Genomic DNA, 20,613 nt, shown 5'->3' on the forward strand with positions numbered 1-20,613 from the left:
ACTGGTATGGAAACAATCATCTGTCAGTGGGAGGTGTAGCATCAGCAACATCAAGAGGGTTGTATATTGTAGACCCTCTGATTACAGAAAACAGTTATCCAGAAAGCTCAGAATTACGGGATGGTCCTCTCGCATATGGGGGAAATTCACTAAAGGGCAAAGTGACTAAAGTTAGGGAAAATTCGCCAGCGTGAAGACATTTTGGCACTTCGCCGATTTGCTAACGGGCGCAGGCCTAAATTCGATAGTGAAGGCGATAGACTGTAGCACTTCTTCACACTCTATTAACGCCTGACGATTTTTTTTGGTCTGGCGAATGGACGTAACTACGCAAATTCACGAAGATGCGGATTTTACTGAACGTTACCTCTTGCGCCAGACTTGCCTTTGCCACCTCAGACCAGGTGAAGTGCAATACAGTAGTTAGGAAACTCCGCCATCGTTGGGCGCCTTGGACACAACTTCACATTTTAGTGAATTAGCGTTGTCATGGCAAATTTTCGCCTGGCAAAGTGTGGCGATGTGATCGTAACCGTCGCTGGCAAATTTCCGCAGGTTAGTGAATTTGCCCCATAGACTCCATGTTATCCAGATTTTCTAGTAGACTTAAGGTATGAAGATCCATATTACGGAAAGATTTGTTATCCGGAAAACCCCAGTGTCCTTGTAATAGCGGTAATAGTGAGGCCCCTCTCCCCATACAAGACAAATAAAATGGATTTTTTTAATAAAAGGGTATATTTAACCTAAGCTCTACCTGTTATTACAACACAACTCAGAGACCCCTTCCAAATAGCAGCAAAAGGCAACTTGCTATAATTTTTTTAATCTTTTTTATTTTTTGCATTATAGAAGTATTTTAGTGTGATTTTTCTCTTTAAGTAAAAATATAGCCAAAAACAAGGTGCACTCAGCATGTTGCCCTATGTGAGCTTCTTCCAACATCAAGGAAGTGTGGGGGTCAAATCATTGCAAGGTGTGCAGTGAAACTCTATCTTCCTTTAACCCCCTCACTGCTACCAGTTTTAAATACCAGATCCTCAGGATTATACACAATAAGAAACTCCCTTTCTATTCTCTTTGGATGCCTGTGTGCTGACAAGTTGTTTAGGCTCCTCTTGTTATTATATTGTATGTTTGAATTTCTTTAATTAGAAAAAGGACTATAAATCATATCTTGATTTCTTTGGGAGTGGGATTCACAAACTCCTTAGGTTTTGCAGAGGGATATTGTTTTTCTTCTGTAACTGCACACTGCCCAGCTGTTCGAAATGTGGGTCATGGGACCGGATCACACAGAAACTATAAACAGAAAATCTATTTTACCTGCTCTTTTTATAACAAAATAGCAATCATTTTTGGGTTTTTTTGCACTAAACAGTGGGCAAAACCAGCTTACTTTCACTTTACAAATTTATGGTTCTTCAGAGCAACTGAAGGAAGGAAAGAAAGGGCTTGTTTAAAGGAAAACTATACCCCCAAAATGAATACTTGAGCAACGGATCAAATTGATATCAAATTATGTAGCATATTAAATAATTTTAGCAAACTGGTATATATACAGTATATATATTTAAGTTAATATTGCCCTTTTACATCTCTTGCCCTGAACCACAATTTTGTGTGCTGCCTCAGAGGTCACCTGACCAGAAATACTACAACTCTAACTGTAACAGGAAGAAGTGTGGAAGCAAGACACAACTCTGTCTGTTAATTGGCTCATGTGACCTAACAAGTATAGTTTGTTTGGTATGTTTGTGTGCACTGTGAATCATACGAGCCCAGGGGGCTGCCTTTATTTTTTAAAATGGCAATTTAAATTGGGATTACCCAATGGCACTTACTACTAAAAAAGTATATTATGAAAATGGTTTATTTACATGAAGCAGGGTTTTACATATGAGCTGTTTTATGCAAAATCTTTTTAGAGACCTACATTGTTTGAGGGGTATAGTTTTTCTTAAAGTACCCTAAAGTACTAACAAAAACAACATGATCAATTTCTGCTTTATAATAGGAAAAAACAAGTACAATATGGCTTTGTTTTATTTAAAAATATACAGAATACATGTTTATCTCAAATCCTATTTATTGCTAACCAAGGGTGTATATAGGTATAAACGGTGAGTTCTGATGTCATCAGTTATAAACGGTGAGTTCTGATTTCATTTCTGTCACATGACTCACTGAAATGTGTGTCTGTCACATGACTCACTGAAATGTGTGTATTATAATAAATAAAGTTGTAAAATATGAGGATATTAGAAGTTACCTCGGAGTTCCATGACCTGTATAAAAACACTCGGCCTTCAGCCTCGTGTTTTTATATGGTCGTAAAACTCCTCGGTAACTTATAATATCCTTATATTTTACAAGAGGGGGTACTTTATTCACTATATAATACACAAAAGCTATGAATATCTTGTAAATTATATCCTTATAAATGGTGAGTTCTGATGTCATCAGTTATAAACGGTGAGTTCTAATGTCATTTCTGTCACATGACTCACTGAAACTTGTGTATTATAATAAATAAAGTATCCCCAGTTGTAAAATATGAGGATATTAGAAGTTACCGAGGAGTTCCATGACCTGTATAAAACTCCTCGGTAACTTATAATATCCTTATATTTTACAAGAGGGGTACTTTATTCACTATATAATATCCATTTAACTGTAAAGTAAACACACAGTTACTGATCAAGGATACTGGGTAAACTCTAAACAGGACTGGATAACAAACTGGGATCAGTTTAATATTTAATTCAGGCCTTTCAGGTGTTTACAAACACAAATTCTGCTAATTAGGCTATTTTCCATGATAATGAATCCTTAAGGGTAAGGCCAGATGAGGAGATTCGGGGAGATTTTGTCTCCTGGCAACTTATCGCCACGTCTTTTGCACGGCTATCTCCCTGAACTGCTTCAGCGTCTTTTCCCCATTGGCTACAGCTCAAAATCGCCTGCGCTAATGCACACGCGGCGATGCGTTTTCAATAGCCGCCCTTAAGGGATCCTGTCACTCAGATGCTATCCAGATGCCACCCAGATAAAAGTCCATTTCAAATTATTATATTTTTTTATTAAAACATCTATACGGCTTAAATCTCAGCTGTCAATCATATGTTGCCTTGCACTTTTGCACTTCCTAGATGTCACATCAAGTCCTCATTTCTGATGCATACAATAGATTTTGCCGTAATGCAAAACTTGCTTTAAAGGAACAGTAATTTCAAGAAATGAAAGTGTTTTAAAGTAATAAAATATAATGCAGTGTTGCCCTGCACTGGTAAAACTGCTGTGTTTGCTTCATAAACACTACTTTTGTTTATATAAATAAGCTGCTGTGTAGCAATGGGGGCAGCCATTCAAAGGAGAAAAGTCTCAAATTACACAGCAGATAATCTCTGTAGAATACAATGGTGTTATCGATTATCCATATAGACTTTTTTCAATTTCCGCCATTGCTACACAGCAGCTTGTTTATATGAACTATAGTAGTAGTGTTTCTGAAACAAAACACATCAGATCCTTTAAGGGCACCAATTACTAGAAGAAAAAAAATAAAAAAATCCTCCACCAGGAGCAGGCTAATAGAGCCCACACTGCAGGAACAATAGTTTTTTTTTTGTGTGTTTGTACACCAGTATGGATAGCCATGTTGTGTGCAGGTGGGGAAAAAAGTAAAGTAGGAACTGGTTTTGTTAAAGCTGGTAGGACTGTGCGCTACAGCAATACAATGCTGCTTTTAGGGGCTTGAGTGAGGTGCGGGTGGGGAGGAGTCGGGCAGCCGCTAAAAAAGTGTCAGGCGTAGCCCTGGGGAGAACACTGCTCTTGCTTGTTATATGCATGTGTGTGAAGTCACAGGCTTGCTGATAATTAAGGAGCCGACAGAAACTCTTATTATGTGCATGCATGTGACAAAACATAACCACCCGCACTGGGAGCTCCCTTTTGGTGCGGGCAGCATAGTGCTTACAGAGGTCATTTTTTCCCCCACAAACCGGATAGTAGGCTCTATTAGCTTGCATCACTGTGAGGGCAAGCAGTTTTTGACAGCTTTTACATAGGATGGACTGCATGTTTATATCACCAGCATTTTAACCCATACATGTGATCTGGATTATTTCAGAGAGTGCCATATGCAAACAATACAAAATACATAAGTGTGTCGCCTGAGCAAACAGTACAACAGTAATCAGCTTGGGTATGGGTTGTGAGTTAAGGTGGCCATACACATAGAGTTCAACTCGATTTCGCCAAACAAGCAGATCTCTCCCCGATATGCCCACCTTGAGTTGGGCGATATCGGGCTGATCCGATCGTGAGTCACTGGAGCCCAAAGACCGGATCATAATGTATAGAATACCAACCAGTAGGAGGGTCCCACATACGGGCCAATAGGCTGCCGACTCGGACTGTCGGCAGCTTTTATAGGCCTGTGTATGGCCACCTTTAGGAGACATAAAGCACAAGGGTACAATGAATGAATACAATTGTATACTATTATAAACAATTATACACTGCCAATTCACTGTACAAACAAAACACAAGATTATTAGTAACTACGCTAGCCACTATCAAACCATAGTGAACAACTATCTCCTGCTATTCATTTTTCACTGACACAATCTGAAGATTCTGCTAAATGCCAGCGGGACTGCCATTATATGCCATAGACAGACAATTATTGGCCCCTTGTGTAGCCTATTTGTGTACTTGAAATGCCGATTTTCAATTCCCAGCCTAGTCATGGTTTCATGCATTTATATGATCATGGAACTCTTTGGTGGCATAAAATAAACTTTAAAAAGAAATCATTTTAAACATACATTTTTCCTCTCACACACCCGTACATTAATACAATATTACTGTACAGGTATGGGATCCATTATCCAGAACACACATTATCCAAAAGACTCCATTTTAACCAACTAATTCAAATGTTTAAAAATGATTTCCTTTTTCTCTGTTATAATAAAACATTAGCTTGTACTTGATCACAACTAAGATATAATTAGTCCTTGTTGGAAGCAAAACCAGCTTATTGGGTTTATTTAATGTTTACATGATTTTCTAGTAGATTTAAGGTTTTCCAAAATTATGGAAACATCCATTATCCGGAAAACCCCAGGTCCCGAGTATTCTGGATAACAGGTCCCATACCTGTACTACACAAAAAAAGTGCAATAGCAGATAAGCACTATAAGTACAGTTCTTGCATTATAATTTCCTTTACAAGTCTATTATCAGTTGGGTTCTTCAACGTTGTGTTTACTGTTTTAATAACTCATAATCCATACATACACCTGAATATGAAATATCTAGTATAGACCTGCGTCAGCATCCCCTGTTATGATATAAAATAGTATTAAAAACTATGCTTCCATAACTGGGTGAAACCCTTGAATACAGCAGTGCGCCATTCATTCATTTCAGGTAAATTAATCTTTAGTGTGAAGTCAGACGTAACCTCCTAGGAAAGCTCACGGTACGAGACAGTCTCAATAACACAAAGCATAAAGGCAAGAAATCTATCGCTAGGATTTAGCAGTTGTGAGAAGGAAAATCACTTGGGTATCCTATGTTAAGTCCTTATAAAAATAACCTGCCACTTTATTTTACTGGCTTCACAATTTCAGAAAGCTGCGTATGTAACTTCCAGTGGACAAAGAGCTGTAAAATTGCATGTGCTGTTATGTAGCAGCTGCCAACCTCATTTTTGAGGATCTATTGATTTACTTTGGAAAAGATGACAGGTAGGAAACCAAAGAGAGCAAAAGGAAAATGCTTTCAATATTTGCAGAAAACTAGTAAAGGTAATTTAAGTTAGGTTATCAAAGATATTCCCTGTTTAAAATCTAGAATTATCGCCCTTATTTATCTACATCTGGTAGGAGCACAATGGGTGATTATAAGGTTAAAGGAGAACTAAACGCTAACAATGAATATGGCTAAAAATGCCATATTTTATATACTGAACTTATAGCACCAGCCTTAAGCTTTTCAATAGCAGCAATGATCCAGGACTTCAAACTTGTCACAGGGGGTCACCATTTTGGAAAGTGTCTGCGACACTCACATGCTCAGTGGGCTCTGAGAACCTAAGCTTAGGGGTCGTCGCAAATTATAAAGCAGAAAATGAGGTTGGACTTCAATATAAGCACATGCTACAAGGCTGATTATTAAATTCTGAAGCTAGTTGCACTGGTTTCTATACTGCCAAGTAGTAATTATCTGTATTAATTACTAATCAGCCTTATGTTGTGACATTTAGATTATATGTGAACTATATATTTTGAATCAGCAGAAAAGAAGATGAGGAGCTACTGGGGCATCTTTGGAGACACAGATCTTTACTGCTAAAGGGCTGTGGTTGCCTTGGGCTGGTACAGAAACACAAAACATAATGTACAACATTTTTAGCTACTTCTTTAGTTAAGACAATAGCATATTGCTGGTGTTTTTCTTATAATGCCAAGCTTACATTGCATGGTCTTATGCAAAAATCGTGGTGCGGTCACTTCCACAAACCTTGGGACCTGGTAACAACTCAGTGCCACTGTCTATTAGTCTGCAGGCCTTGCTTCTAAGCACAGTCTTCAAATGAAATTTCAGGCAGTATTTATCACTGAAGTACAAGTGACACCACACTGAGCTAGCTGTGACATCTGTAAAGTGTCCGTTATCACTATCCTGGCACCCAGTATTTATCAAGCAGCTGGAGTCATTTTAATTAACATTGCTGAGATTCAAATGTTGTTTTGAAGGTGCTGTGCCGTCATAACCGTGTTTAATAATACATAGTCTCAATGAAACATTTATACCCTACTTTGCAATCCTTTAGAAAAGGCTAAATTGCACCACAACTTACCGCTGTATACTCATTACAGATCTTATTAAAGGGGAACTATCGCGAAAATGAAAATTTAACATAAGCTTCATCATACTGAAATAATAAACATTCTAACTACAGTCAATTGAAAATTATGTACGGTTTCTGAAATAATTATGTTTATCTTTACTATTTCTCTCTCAGCATCCGTTTCTCTTCATTCTGTCTTCATGCAGGAGTTGGGTGTCAGATATTCATTGATAGTTAGATCCAATATATCTTATAGGGGGGCTCATTTTGCAGAGGAGGTGTATTAGAGCTCACTCTTTTAAAATCACCAGGTATCATGTCTCTCTACATCCAGAATTTGTGTAAAAGGCAGTTATTTTGTTGGATTTTGTTTGTACTGGAATCAGTTGTTTGAGTGAGCGCTATTTCATCTGCTAGGAAAGGAAGCCCCCCTATAAGATATAATGGATCTGTCAATGAATATCTGACACCCAACTGCTGCATGAAGACAGAATAAAGAGAATCAGATGCTGAGAGAGGGATAGTGAACAAACTTGATTATTTTAGAAACTATGAAGAATATTTAATTGGGTGTATTTAGAAAGTTTCTTATTTGAGTATGCAGACGCATATATCAAATTTTCATTTTCACAATAGTTCCCCTTTAATATGTCTATCAATGACACAAACATATTATTTTAGCTTTTGGCCTTTCCAATACCTACAAAGACTAATTCAATGTCCATTCTTGTATCTTGCTCCTTTAGGGCACATTTTTCCACTAGTTAATTGCCACCACTATGGCATTTGTCAGGAGTCATTATACAAAAAGCAGAAACAAACATGTCAAGCCAATGGTTGTCAATTTTTTTTTACCAGCAGTCAAGACTAGCTAAGATTCCAGTTGCTATCTCTACTACCTTACGAAAGTTGGCTTGTTCCCAAAAACACGAGAGAGCAAAATACTCCCAAAGCTTAAAGGTACAAGTTGGAATGGGCGATAAATCCAGTCCATCTGGCATGCATTATTTCTCAGGCTAATGAAGACAAAACGTTGATACATAGTAATGAACACTATAAAATGGGATTTTTATAAACAGCATCTGGCACTTTCTGCTTCTCTCTTTTCACCTCAACAATGCGTTTGCCAGGAAGGCCTAGAACAGCAATCAATGTGTTGCAGGTCCTTCCTGCTGCATGGGGATTATAGAAGGAGGACAGCACAATTATTCATTACCCATACGTGCATGGTCCTAAGAGTCTGTGAATAGTGTTAACGGTGTTGTTTTCTCAGCACACCACTGTCTTACTAAAGGGATTCATTGTACTTAGAATACAAGGATTTGCTCTTCAAAACCCACACCTACAAGGGAGGGGAAGAAAACCTGCATTACAGGACATAAACAATATTAAGGTGTACTGTAATAAATGTTCTTAAACGGGTGGTTCACCTTTTCGTTAACTTCTAAGCAACTTTTCATTATCTATCTTCTATAGTTTTTGAATTATTTGCCTTCTTCTTCTGACTCTATCCATCTAATAAACAAATGCTCTGTAAGGCTACAAATTTATTGTTATTGCTACTTTTTACAAATTTTTCTATTCAAGCCTCTCCTATTCATATTCCAGTCTCGCATTCAAATCGGTGCATGGTTGCTAGGGTAATTTAACCCCTACCAACCAGATTGCTGAAATTGCAAACTGGAGAGCTCCTGAATAAAAATAAACTCATAAACCGCAAACAATAAAGAATGAAAACCAACTGCAATTGGTCTCAGAATATCCCTATTTACAGGCTACTAAAAGTTAACTCAAAGGTGAACAACCCATTTAACTTTAAGCTATTTATCTAGCAGCCCATAGCAACCAACCAGCACGTAGCACGGACTGCGCAGCAGTTTGAAACTAAATGTGGGCAAAGTTAAGGGCAGAGACAGACGCTCAGATTTGGGGAGATTTAGTTGCCCGATGATAAATCACCTCTTTTTTGGGGCGACTAATCTCCCTGAACTGTAATGTAATGTAACTCGCCAGCGGGATGGAAATCGGTGCACTTCGTTTTCCAAAGTTGGCCGAAGTTGCCTCACAAGGAAACTTCGGGTGACTTCGGAATGCAAAGCACTCCCAGTGCCATCCCACCGGCGATTTAGATTCTAGCCGGCGGGAGGCAGTTCAGGGAGATTAGTCGCCCCGAAGAAAAGAAGACTTGTCGTCGATCAAACAAACAGTAAAATTGCACTGATCTGAATAACAAAGGAAGGGGATAGGATATGCAGCCCCTGTAAATTTGGCTAACGACCTGCCATACACACACACACCGCACACATAGACTAAGACTAATGTCACACGAGGCTCCGCCATGTCTCTGCAATGGAATGCACTGCATCTGCATGTGAGCAGACACAGAGTAGAAATTCATTATTTTGTGTTTTCTCATTGAAATCCACAGGCCGACGCCATGCCTGTCAGTGCAGAGACACGGAGTAGCTGAGGCAAGTGTATAAGCTTCTCTCCACCTGCAGAGCAAATGCAGTTGGAGAGAAGCAGAGGCTGTGCCTCATATGATATTATCTATTGGACAAATCTCTATGAGCACAGTGTAGAAAGTAGATTACATGTTGCAAGGACACAAAAACCGTATTACTGAAAGCAGGTGGACTTACCCCCATTGTCTGTTCTTTTTAAAGCTCCATCCTTATGAGGACACAATTCACATCTCTTTAAAAAAAAAAATACATTAATACTTAGTATTATGAATGGTGAAAGCATTTACTTGGGGGGATATTAATACAGTATCTATGTTTTTAAGGAGAAAGATTCTTGCAGTGAGTCTGTGTAAATAAATCAAACACATTCAATGTAACATTACCCTTACACTGGATTCCATGCAATGTAATTATTAGGTAGCTATTATTTCTGGTGCCAAGCAATTATGCACCGACGCTAATTATGCATTCATAAATAAAATATAATTAGCACCTCACTAGGACACATGTTTCAGTTGTAGAAACATTGCATAGGTGTACGCACAAGGAAGCAGCATTACTGAATTAAGCAGGCTTCAGCACACAGAGCAAACTGACTTTAGTTCAGTCTCTGATTTGATAAGTTAATAAAGATAGTTCAGCAATTTGAGAAACACCTTATTAAAGAGAAAATATAATTCCCCTCCCCCTCTTAAGTGCACAAACACTATCTGAACTCCCAGAAATCAATATAAATGTATTTTTTTCTACACAAACATACCTGATTCCACAAACTGAAAGGAAACCATGTTCATCTATCTCTGTACAGAGGCACCAGTTCCCCATCCCCCCCAAATTTACATAGTGTAATGCAACCCAACCCTTACCTTTTTTTCATTGTAAAGTAATGGATTCTGGGACTGGAAGTCCCTCTGTTTTCTAAAGCGGGTAGTGCACGGATTCTTTGCAAAGCAGAGGGACTTCAAGTCCCAGAATTCATCACTTCACAATGGACAATAGAACAAGTTACGGGTGGGGGTTGCATAACATTGTGTCTCTAAGGAATTTTGGAAAATAACTTGTACAGGTATCATGATTTTCTTTCAAATTATGGAACCAGGTATATTTGTGTAGAAAAGGGAAATGTAAATAGACTTTATGTACGTTTTCAACATAAGCACAACTGAATAAGCTCATGTTAAAAATGGGGATATATATTCCCATTCATAAACAATTTATAGTTGTATTAAAACATTCAATTTAAACATTGTTTGAAATGGAGGCGAATATAGTCCATCTGAGCATTGAAAATGCAGGAAAGCCAAACCTTCAGGCCTAGGGTGGTTCTGAGCTACAACTTTTAGCATCTTATGGGTATTTTGCCTTGGCTTCCACTTAGGGTTGCCACCTTATCCGGAAAAAAATACAGACCTTCCTATATATTTATCTTTTTTCCCTATTAATAACATTGGGATCAACCATCATTTTTACCGGCCAGGCCAGTAAAATACCAGCCAGGTGGCAACCCTACTTCCACTACAGGAGATCTCGTATGTATGGAGCAATCCAGAAGAATGGGGTATGTTGCAAGATCCGCAGGGGAAGGAATGACGAAATAAGACCCCTTAAGGTGGCCATACACGGGCCGATAAAAGCTGCCGACAGACCGAGTCGGCAGCTTATTGGCCCGTGTATGGGGCCCCCCGATGGGCTTCCCCGATCGAGATCTGGCCGAAAGTCGGCTAGATCTCGATCGGAAGGGACTAAAAATCCCGTTGGATCGCGGCCGCATCTGTTCGTTGATGTGGTCCCGCGATCCGACCGCCCGTTAGGCATCGTTAGGATCTGATCGTTGGGCCCTAGGGCCCACGATCGGATCAGCCCCGATAATGCCCACCTCAAGGTGGGCATATCGGAGAGAGATCCGCTCGTTTGGCGACATCGCCAAACGAGCGGATCTCTCCATGTATGGCCACCTTTAGGCAGATCTGGGCTGAGATTCAAAATAGGCCTGGCATTTCAAACACACTTAGACCCAAACAGTCCTCCACCAGCCTATTAAATAGTTCCTGTTACAGCAGCCCCTTTGGCATTTGCCAGAATCCACATTTTACCAGTCTGGGCTTGCACTTGTGAAAGGCTTAGCAATAGTTTTTGCAGCAGAGAGGAGGGTGAACAGATTTAAAGCACTCTGGCTACATTCAAAGGTGCCTCTGATTTTGTGAGATGGCCAGACAGACAACTAATGAAACACCCTGTGTGATATTTATTTTGGGGTGTATATATTCTGGGCAAAGGGTCATTTGTATATGCACAGATGCTGCCATAGTTCATACCTCTGCAAAGACACACTCCATACATATAACACACAGCAATCATACATTGTTTTAAGGTTTGTCTAGGGAATTAGCTCAGTTGAAGCCAGTAATATTGTAGTTTCTACCCATATGTATAAATATGAAGAAAAGCAATGTTCTGCCCATACAATGTACTTTGCCCATAAGCTTTACTGTCTCTGTAAGAAAAAATAAACTCAATAAAAAAAGGTATATTTCTTTTTTAAGTGACGAGATACTTATTAGTAGTTAAAGGTGGGCATAGACAAGCAGATTTAAAATGCCGATTCGGGTCCTTTCGACCGGCTCATTGATGAGGTCCTCGATCCAACAGAAAAATCAAGCCTGCTCGGATCTAGGACCGCATCAGCTCATTGATACGTCCCTCACTCTGGCTTTACGTATCCCCTTCATTGTAATGCATTTTAATCTCATTCCCACAATACTGCCCACCCAAGGTGGGCCTGTCAGATGAACAACTTGCTCATTTGGCGACCGCTCCAAACGAGCGAAGCTTACAGTGTATGGCCAGCTTTACAAGTATTTCTTGAAAACTGAGCTCAAGTAAAAATGAAATAACTTACCACTCTGGCAGCTCTTTCCTGAGATTCGCATTTCCTACAAAACCAAGGTCCGGTTGGCACTTGAACTATGCCATAGCAAGCTGTGAGAAAGAAAGACAAATACAATTACATAATACCCTCGATATACCAAAATGTAAACAAAACACACTTGAGAAAGTATAGTTTTTTTTTTTTTTTACCCCCATTTTTGACTCTTCCCAGCTTTCAAATGGAGGTCGCTGACCCCATCAAAAACAAGTGCTCTGTAAGGCTACAAATTCATTGTTATTGCTTCTTTTATTACTCATCTTTCTATTCAGGCCCTCTCCTATTCATATTCTTATTCAAATCAATGCATGGTTTCTACAGTAATTTGGAGCCTAGCAACCAGATTGCTGAAACTGCAAACTGGAGAGCTGCTGAACAAAAAGCTAAATAAAAAAAAAAAAATAGAAAATCTCAGAATACCATTCTCTACACCCTACTAAAAGTTCTCAACAACCTCTACTAGAAAATCAAATAAACATTATTTAAACCCAATAGGCTGGTTTTGCTTCCAATAAGGATTACGTACATCTTAGTCTTTTTTTTGTTTTTTTTTTTAAAAGCACTTGTTAATAGTGCTGCTCCAGCAGAATTCTGCACTGAAATCCAAACAGAGCAAACAGATTTTGTTATATTCAATTTTGAAATCTGACATGGGGCTAGACATATTGTCAGTTTCCCAGCTGCCCCCAGTCATGTGACTTGTGCTCTGATAAACTTCAATCACTCTTTACTGCTGTACTGCAAGCTGGAGTGATATCACCACCTCCCTCTCCCCCCCCCCCCAGCAGCCTAACAACAGAACAATGGGAAGGTAACGAGATAGCAACTCCTCAACACCAAATAACAGCTCCCTGGAAGATCTAAGAACAGCACTCAATAGTAAAAGCCAAGTCCCACTGAGACCGATCCAATTACATTAAATAGGAGAAATAGCCTGCCAGAAAGTAGTTCATCCTAAAGTGCAGGCACAAGTCACATGACTGGGGCAGCTGGGAAACGGACAATATATATAGCCCCGTGTCAGATTTCAAGATTGAATATCAAAAAATCTGTTTGCTCTTTTGAGAAATGGATTGCAGTGCAGAATTCTGCTGGAGCAGCACTATTAACTGAAGCGTTTTGGAAAAAACATGTTTTCCCATGACAGCATCCATTTAAACATAAATCAATCCGCTATACTAAACAACATACTGTTTTCAAAGAGAATACAAAAAAATTATTTGGATGATAGTGCCACTTTAATTTATAATCTACGTGCCAAACAGTAGTGGTCATTTTGCTTTAGATTGCAGAGACATGAGTTTTACTCCGATCATTAGGAATGACAAGCCCCTGGAAAGGAAGCTGGCTTTTATCATTCGCTAGTGCTGGAGGAACTGCAGCCAAGCAGTATTTGTCAGTTACTAGAAAGCTTGCACCTGGGAACTCTCAAACTCCTGCACGCTGCAATGGATTTGAAACGCGACAAGCAGCTTTGAAGTGATATTACCGCTGACATTGTTTTCTAATGAAGTGCACTAATATAACTGACCCCTATATGACAGCTGCAGATTGATCATTAATTAAAGTAAAGCCCTGGCTCATTTTCAGTCTAGGAAAAAAAAAAAAAACTAGATGCATAACTACATGAATTCCGCTAGTTCATATCTGGACCAATCTCACTGAAAAGCCTCCCTAAACATGCAGTCCTCCTATTAAAGGGGGATCTAAACCCCCAAATATTAATTTGTGTGAACTTTCTCAGAGTGATCCTCTGATTACTTTTTCAGTTTACATTTATTTTCTATGTTATGTGGTTTCTAAGATATTAGCAGTTTTAGACTGTCACTAGCAACCCCACTCTCTCTCAGGCTGCAATGTCTCATGATACATCCTTTATCCATTTACAGGTATGGGACCAATTATGCAGAATGCCTGGAACCCGGGGTTTTCCAGATAACGGATCTTTCCATAATATGGATCTTCATACCTTAAATCTACTAGAAAATAATGTAAACATTAAATAAACCAATGGGCGCGTTTACCTTTCAATAAGAATTAATTATATATTAGTTTGGCTCAAGTAAAAAATATATTATTACAAAGAAAAAGGGGATAATTTTAAAAAATTTTGATTATTTGAATAAAATGGAGTCTATGGGAGATGGCCTTCCTGTAATTTGGAGCAATATGGATAACGGGTTTCCAGATAAAGGATCCCATCACATACATACAAACTCCGTATGAAACCTAATACTAACCGACCCTTAGTCTGTGAGCCAAAAGCAGTCTAAAACTGTGAATATCTTGCAAACTGCAAAAAACTGAGAAAAATAACATAAAATTACAGAAATGCTCAGGAGAAGCTCCCTGGGTACATAGTTTACAATATACAAATTTTATTGGTTTAAATCCCCTTTAATATGCTTTCTGTTCACAAGGGGTCACCAACCCAAACATGAAGAGAGCATTTTAATGTTATTTTAGAGAAAGGCCAAACAAAAAAAACTAAATAAATAAAATAAAAATGGCAACAGATGATTATCAGACAAGTAAAGGTGGCCATACACGGGCTGATAAAAGCTGCCGACAGACATAGTCGGCAGCTTATTGGCCCGTGTATGGGGCCCCCCGATGGGCTTCCCCGATCAAGATCTGGCCGAAAGTCGGCCAGATCTCGATCGGATGGGACTAAAAATCTGTTCGTTGATGCGGTCCCGTGATCCGACCGCCCGTAAAGCCACCGTTAGGATCCGATCTTTGGGCCCTAGGGCCCACGATCGGATCAGCCCGATATTGCCCACCTCAAGGTGGGCATATCGGGGAGAGATCCGCTCATTTGGCGACATCGCCAAACAAGCGGATCTCTCCTTGTATGGCCACCTTAACAATCTGATCCTGATTAAATTGGATTTTTAAGCCAGTCTGATACAGGAGAAGTAAAGTTTAACAAATTATGTTATGGAGTTCTGTACCAACCCAAGACAACCACAGAACTTATCAGTAACTCATCATAACTTCCTTTTTAGGGGTTAGTTCTCCTTTAATACCTGAAAAAACATTTTGGCCTCATACACAGATTAGTAAGCCGCCAGATCAGTAAGGGCTCTTACACACGGACGTTTTTTGCTGCGCAGGAGTAAACGCACTCAATTATTGTCAAGGGGGCTGTACACACATAGACTCATATAAGCGCCAAACTTTGGCGCAGGTGAGACGCAGCAAGTTTCATTCCATCTGCGTTCGGTGCTTACTTGCGTCTGTGTGAGTACAGCCCCTTGACAATAATTGAGTGCGTTTACTCCTGCGCTCCCCTGCGGCTGAACGGAAGAAAGCGGAACGCAGGGAAGCGCAGCAAAAAACGTCTGTGTGTAAGAGCCCCAAGAGTGGCCTAATCAATGGGCACAATTAGCCAATGTATATGTAGTCTCTAACATTGCATAACATGAATATTACGCCTAAAGTACATAATTTAAATATATAGTCACAGATATGACTTTACATAAAGTACATTCAAGATGTATTCTGGGTAACAGGTCCCATACCTGTATTTAAAAGTCTCAGCTGTCGATCATATATTGCCAGACCCACCTCTATACCTAAGACATAGAGACAGGGCAGACAATTACTTTCACTTTCCATCTAGCAATTCCTGGATATCACTGCCCTCACCAGTCACTCTTCCTCCTTACCATCTAATTGTGTAGCCAGTGCATGGGCATTAGGTGCCCCATTCTGGCTCATAAACAAGATTTTTGGATGATGCATAGCTTGCCTTGATAACAGGGTCCACAAAATGGCTATTGTTATTTTGCTTGACAAATACAATAGAAAAGAATTTGGAAATTATTTCTTTGGACAACAGGTCCCCTTTAATAACAGTGCCCACAAAATGGCACCTGCCTCCTTGTTGTACTTGTGAATTCCAGGACCAAAGGAAACAATATTTAAATCATTCACACAGTGAAATAAAGTTTATTTTGTTTCGCTAACGTGATAGAAAACAATTTGGATTTTTTTTAGGGTGACAGGTACCCTTTAAAGATACTTGTACTGTGAACTACCCCTTTAACTACAGCAAATACATTACAACTTAAACATTCGTAACGCTGGCTCCAGAAACACATATACAAGTCTGAACGCGAGTTTGGCTCAATCACATGACAATACCTAGTTCCCTAGTGGCATCTATACATGCATGGCAAGACTGCCAACCCATTTTTCCTAAAATCAATCATATCTCCATTATGGCAACTTGCATGTTTTTGATCAATTGTTCTATATACACCGAATGACTGATCTTGCAACTGTTTGCCAGATACAACATAATATATCTGTGGGCATAGCCAGCAGGAACCAGTAAAGATGTATAGAGAGCTCGAATAAAGGTAGCAATCCATTTTAGCAAAAAATAATTTATGAAATATGATTTATCATTGCCTTCATGAGAGTGATTGTAAAAAACAATATGTGCCACGTTAACTACTCACCAGAGTTTGGCAGTCATAGGAACATTTTGTTTGAGAAGCGCTGTTCCTGACACACCTTCATCAACATATTACCAAGAGAGCTGAAAAGCAGGAAGGAAGTAGTGTTCTGGCTATTATGTTAGACTTCCAGTCACTCCAGCCTTTATGCATTACATTTTTGGCTAACTATATTAGAGACGTTTTTTATTTTGCACAGCTTATTTATTTGCCTAGTTTTCATTTTCATACTGAACTCTTCCTTTAAATCAATACCTGGTCCACTACATGGAAAAACGTACTACTTCAGCAATCAATAGTAGTTTAAAAAAAAAAATTATATTTTAAAAAGAATTATAGTCATTTTTGTGCTGCGATAAGGGTATGGTGCAATTGCCTTCTTCTCTCTTACAAAACGTCAGTTGTGTTATGCTTTACGGCTAGGATTCCAGCTAACTGTAGAACAGTGAATTCAGGCCACAGTGGTCAAAACCCATCTGAAAGCCATTGTTTACATCACTGCACGATTGAGCCTTTGAGAAAATTAATTACCAGAGTGGCTGAGACAAGGAATCTGAGTAAATAGTAGTTTCACAATCTGTAATTTCATGCAGATGGTACATATTTAGGAACAGAAAACCACCCATCGCTAATTATAAGTGCATGTAAAAAGATATATTTTAAGGATGATATTTTGGGATGAAAGTATCAAATATACCACCCAGGTTGCCGGTTAAGCAGTCACAACACCCAACAGCTGCATAACACCAGCCACACTGCCCGTGTACCAGCTGCAGTGTCTCCTTCTGCATGTTTACATCATCCATCCAATTTTTACTGGCACCCATGCCCCCCCCCCACACACCATGGCACGTTTATAAGCACCCATGCCTTTCACTGCATCTTAACACACACACCAATACTTCACGTAAGCATGTTTCTCAGCAATCAACACTGGAACATTGATCAGTATTTCTGCTGCCTGGAAATAACCCCAACTGAGTGCTCACTGGCCCCAATTTATGCTCCTTTGTACTAACACCCCCTCCACTGCCTGATTACAAGAAAAATTGTCCCTTCTTTGACTGCTAGCCACATTTCCCCACATACCTCTCAGTGCCAAAAGCCATTTACTGCATGTCAGCACATGTTGATGCTTTATAATAAGGTCAACCAGAAGAAATACACCCTAACTGCATTCCGAACATCACCGATACCCACTGGCTTCATTCCTCCCCAATGAGAGAGAGGACCACACACTTCATCTCCCCCAGGCACCGACATCCTCATCAAAATTAACTTCCCCCAAGGCACCAATGTCCCACCATAATCATGTACTCCCAGGCATCAACATCCCCACCAAAGTCATCTTCCCCAGGCACCGATGAACACTTATGTAATCTCCCCTCCCCCCGCCACCAAAATCTGCATCAAAACCAAACCAAAGTCATCTCCCTCAGTAAACAACATCCCCACCAAAGTCATCTCCCCACCGCCGCTAATGTCCCCTCACTTCATCTTCCCTCAGGCACCAAATGTCACCACAGTTAATGCCCCCTCCCCCCTGGCACCAACTTTCTAACCAAAGTCATCTCCAGAAGGTACCAATGTCCAGGTCAGGACTGAGAATCTAAATAGGCCCTGGCATTTCAGGTACACAGAGGCCCAATCAGCCCACAAAGAGGCCCAACAGCCCCCACCAGCCACTAAATACTGACTTTCTATGGCACCTTATGGCAGCCCCTCTGGCATTTGCCAGAAGCCACAGATTGCCAGTCCGGGCCTGCCAATGTCCCCATCAAAGTCATCTCCCCCAGACACCACCACCCCACTAAAGTCAACTAAAGTCATCTCCACTCTGGGCACCAATGTCCCCAACAACGTGATCTCCCCACAGGAACTATATGTCCCCACACACCATTGTCCCCACAGTTTATCTCCCCAGAGGCACCAATGTTCCAGCAAATTTATTTTTGGCGCCCCCAGCACATTTAACTCTCCCCAGGCACCAACATCCCCTCACATCATCCCACCCTAAGCACCAACATCCCCACTAAAGTAAATGACCCACTGGAACCAATATCCCCTCACTTTATCTTCACTCAGGCACCAAAGTTCCCACAGTTCCTATTCACCCTACATAGACCATAGTTCACCTCAGGCACCAATGTCCCCTCACTTCATCCACCTCAGCACCAATGTCTGTTACTTTATTCCCCACTTGGTACCAATGCCCCGCCCCCAATACGTGTTTCCCAGCAGGAATCCCCTCACGGAGTGTTTACCAGCAGCAGCACCGCCCCTCCCCCAGCGTGTGGAGAGGTCAGTATGAGTCGGGCCTGTGTCACAGTGCACCTGACCTCACATGACAGCTCTCCCTGCCCAGTGGTCTCCCCGCACCCTCCTCCCCACTTCCCCGCCCCCCCCCCCGACTCTCCCCTTCCTCCCAGGGTTACCTTGATGCACCGCCACATTGCAGCCATGCCCGTCGCAGTAAACCAGTGGGTTTTCGGCCCAGCCTCTTTCGTCAGAGCACACACAGCAGCCTCCGATCATCTCCTTCATACTAGTGGGGAGCTCTTCCTCCGCTGCCACGACCACCGGCTCTCCAGACACCATCTACGGGGGGCCCGGCCAAAGGAAACGGGAAAGAAAAGAAAGACATGCACCGATTACTCCTTTACAATCCTCCAAGAGACCAAGTTTGGGGGGCTCGGCGCCCAAGGCCGGCCGGAGATCGCCTCCAGCATTACTGACGCTGTATCCGCCTCATGTCGCCGGGGCTGCCCGGACAGGCAGGATCACAACGAGGAAAGGGAGCAAACACGCATGCGCTGTGATGACACCCGTGTCAATTGCTCCAACAGCGCCCCTATAGGCGGATACGCTGAACTCACTGCCAACCAGCGCGGTGGAAGGATGGGGGCGGGGCGCTTGAGGCTAAGTGGCAGGGTGAGTGACAGAGCGGGTCACGTGTGGCCTAGTTTGTTTGTGTGTTTCCCCTCCCATTGATTCCACATGCAGACAGAATGGGGGCTGCTCGCGTTCCCGCGGTTCTAGAGAAGCGTCGCAGCTGCTGTTGGGTGTCTTTAGCTGCAACTGTGACTCATTGAGGGGATGTTGATGGTGGGTGACGTAGAACAGGCAGCTAGTTGTATATAGGAAACGTCACAGGGCCGCTTGTTGTTAGATGTGTGTATTCATTACAAAGTAAAGACACGTTCATGCTACGTATTACGTGACCTTGGTACACAGAGGGAACCTTTCAGACGAGGCCAATGTTGCCTTAAACAAAAATGGCTCGTTCGCCTTTAAATGATCTTTTATCGTGTCGTCACGTAGGCATTGATCGTCTGACAGAAACTGGCAGTTGGTCTTCATTTTTGTGGTTGTCAATGGTTTTAGCTTTTTGTTAAGCAGCTCCTGGCTTGGAACTTTAGCAGTGGTCTGGTTGCTAGGGTCTGATTTAGCCTAACAACCAGGAAGTGGTATCAATGAGAGATTGGGAAATGGATAGGTAAAAGACAGAATATCAAGACAAGTGACAAATGTTGCAGCTGGACAAAGCATTCAGTTGTTTGGCTGCCGGGGTCAGCGACCCTAATTTGAATTTGGAAAGTGGGAGCACAGGAAGGCAAATCATTTTTAAAAACGTTAACTTAACAGTAGCGGGGGCCCTGAGGGGCTGCGGGCCCTGGCCCGCTCGCACCCCCTGCTCCCCCGGTAGTTCCGCCACTGACTTAAAAGATGAAACAACCATACTTTATAACACACATAAGGCATTTGTAATATACCTTATGCAGGGCAGCCCTGTTCATATACATGACATCAGACTTTGGGCTCTTTCATAGCCCTACAGAATACATTTTCATTTGCTGGTTATAGGGGGACATCAGCATGAATTTATTTTTT

General features: G+C 41.0%; 1 protein-coding gene across 11 annotated transcripts in view; it reads right to left on the minus strand.

Annotated features, from left to right (window-relative positions):
* Positions 1–20,613, minus strand: part of mllt10.L (MLLT10, histone lysine methyltransferase DOT1L cofactor L homeolog) — a 175,414-nt gene that overhangs the window by 108,225 nt on the left and 46,576 nt on the right. For 2 of the 11 annotated variants that reach the window (XR_005961721.1, XM_041565522.1), the window contains exons 1-3: positions 19,158–20,578; positions 12,230–12,309; positions 9,508–9,562 (exon numbers count right to left, since the gene is read on the minus strand). Coding sequence is in view for 9 of the 11 variants with exons in the window: in XM_041565522.1 (XP_041421456.1) it covers positions 9,508–9,562; positions 12,230–12,309; positions 19,158–19,320 (298 nt within the window). In the remaining 2 variants the exon portion in view is untranslated. 11 annotated transcript variants of the gene reach the window in all.

This window comes from Xenopus laevis, chromosome 6L, assembly GCF_017654675.1.
Source record: "Xenopus laevis strain J_2021 chromosome 6L, Xenopus_laevis_v10.1, whole genome shotgun sequence".
NCBI classification, from domain to species: domain Eukaryota; kingdom Metazoa; phylum Chordata; class Amphibia; order Anura; family Pipidae; genus Xenopus; species Xenopus laevis.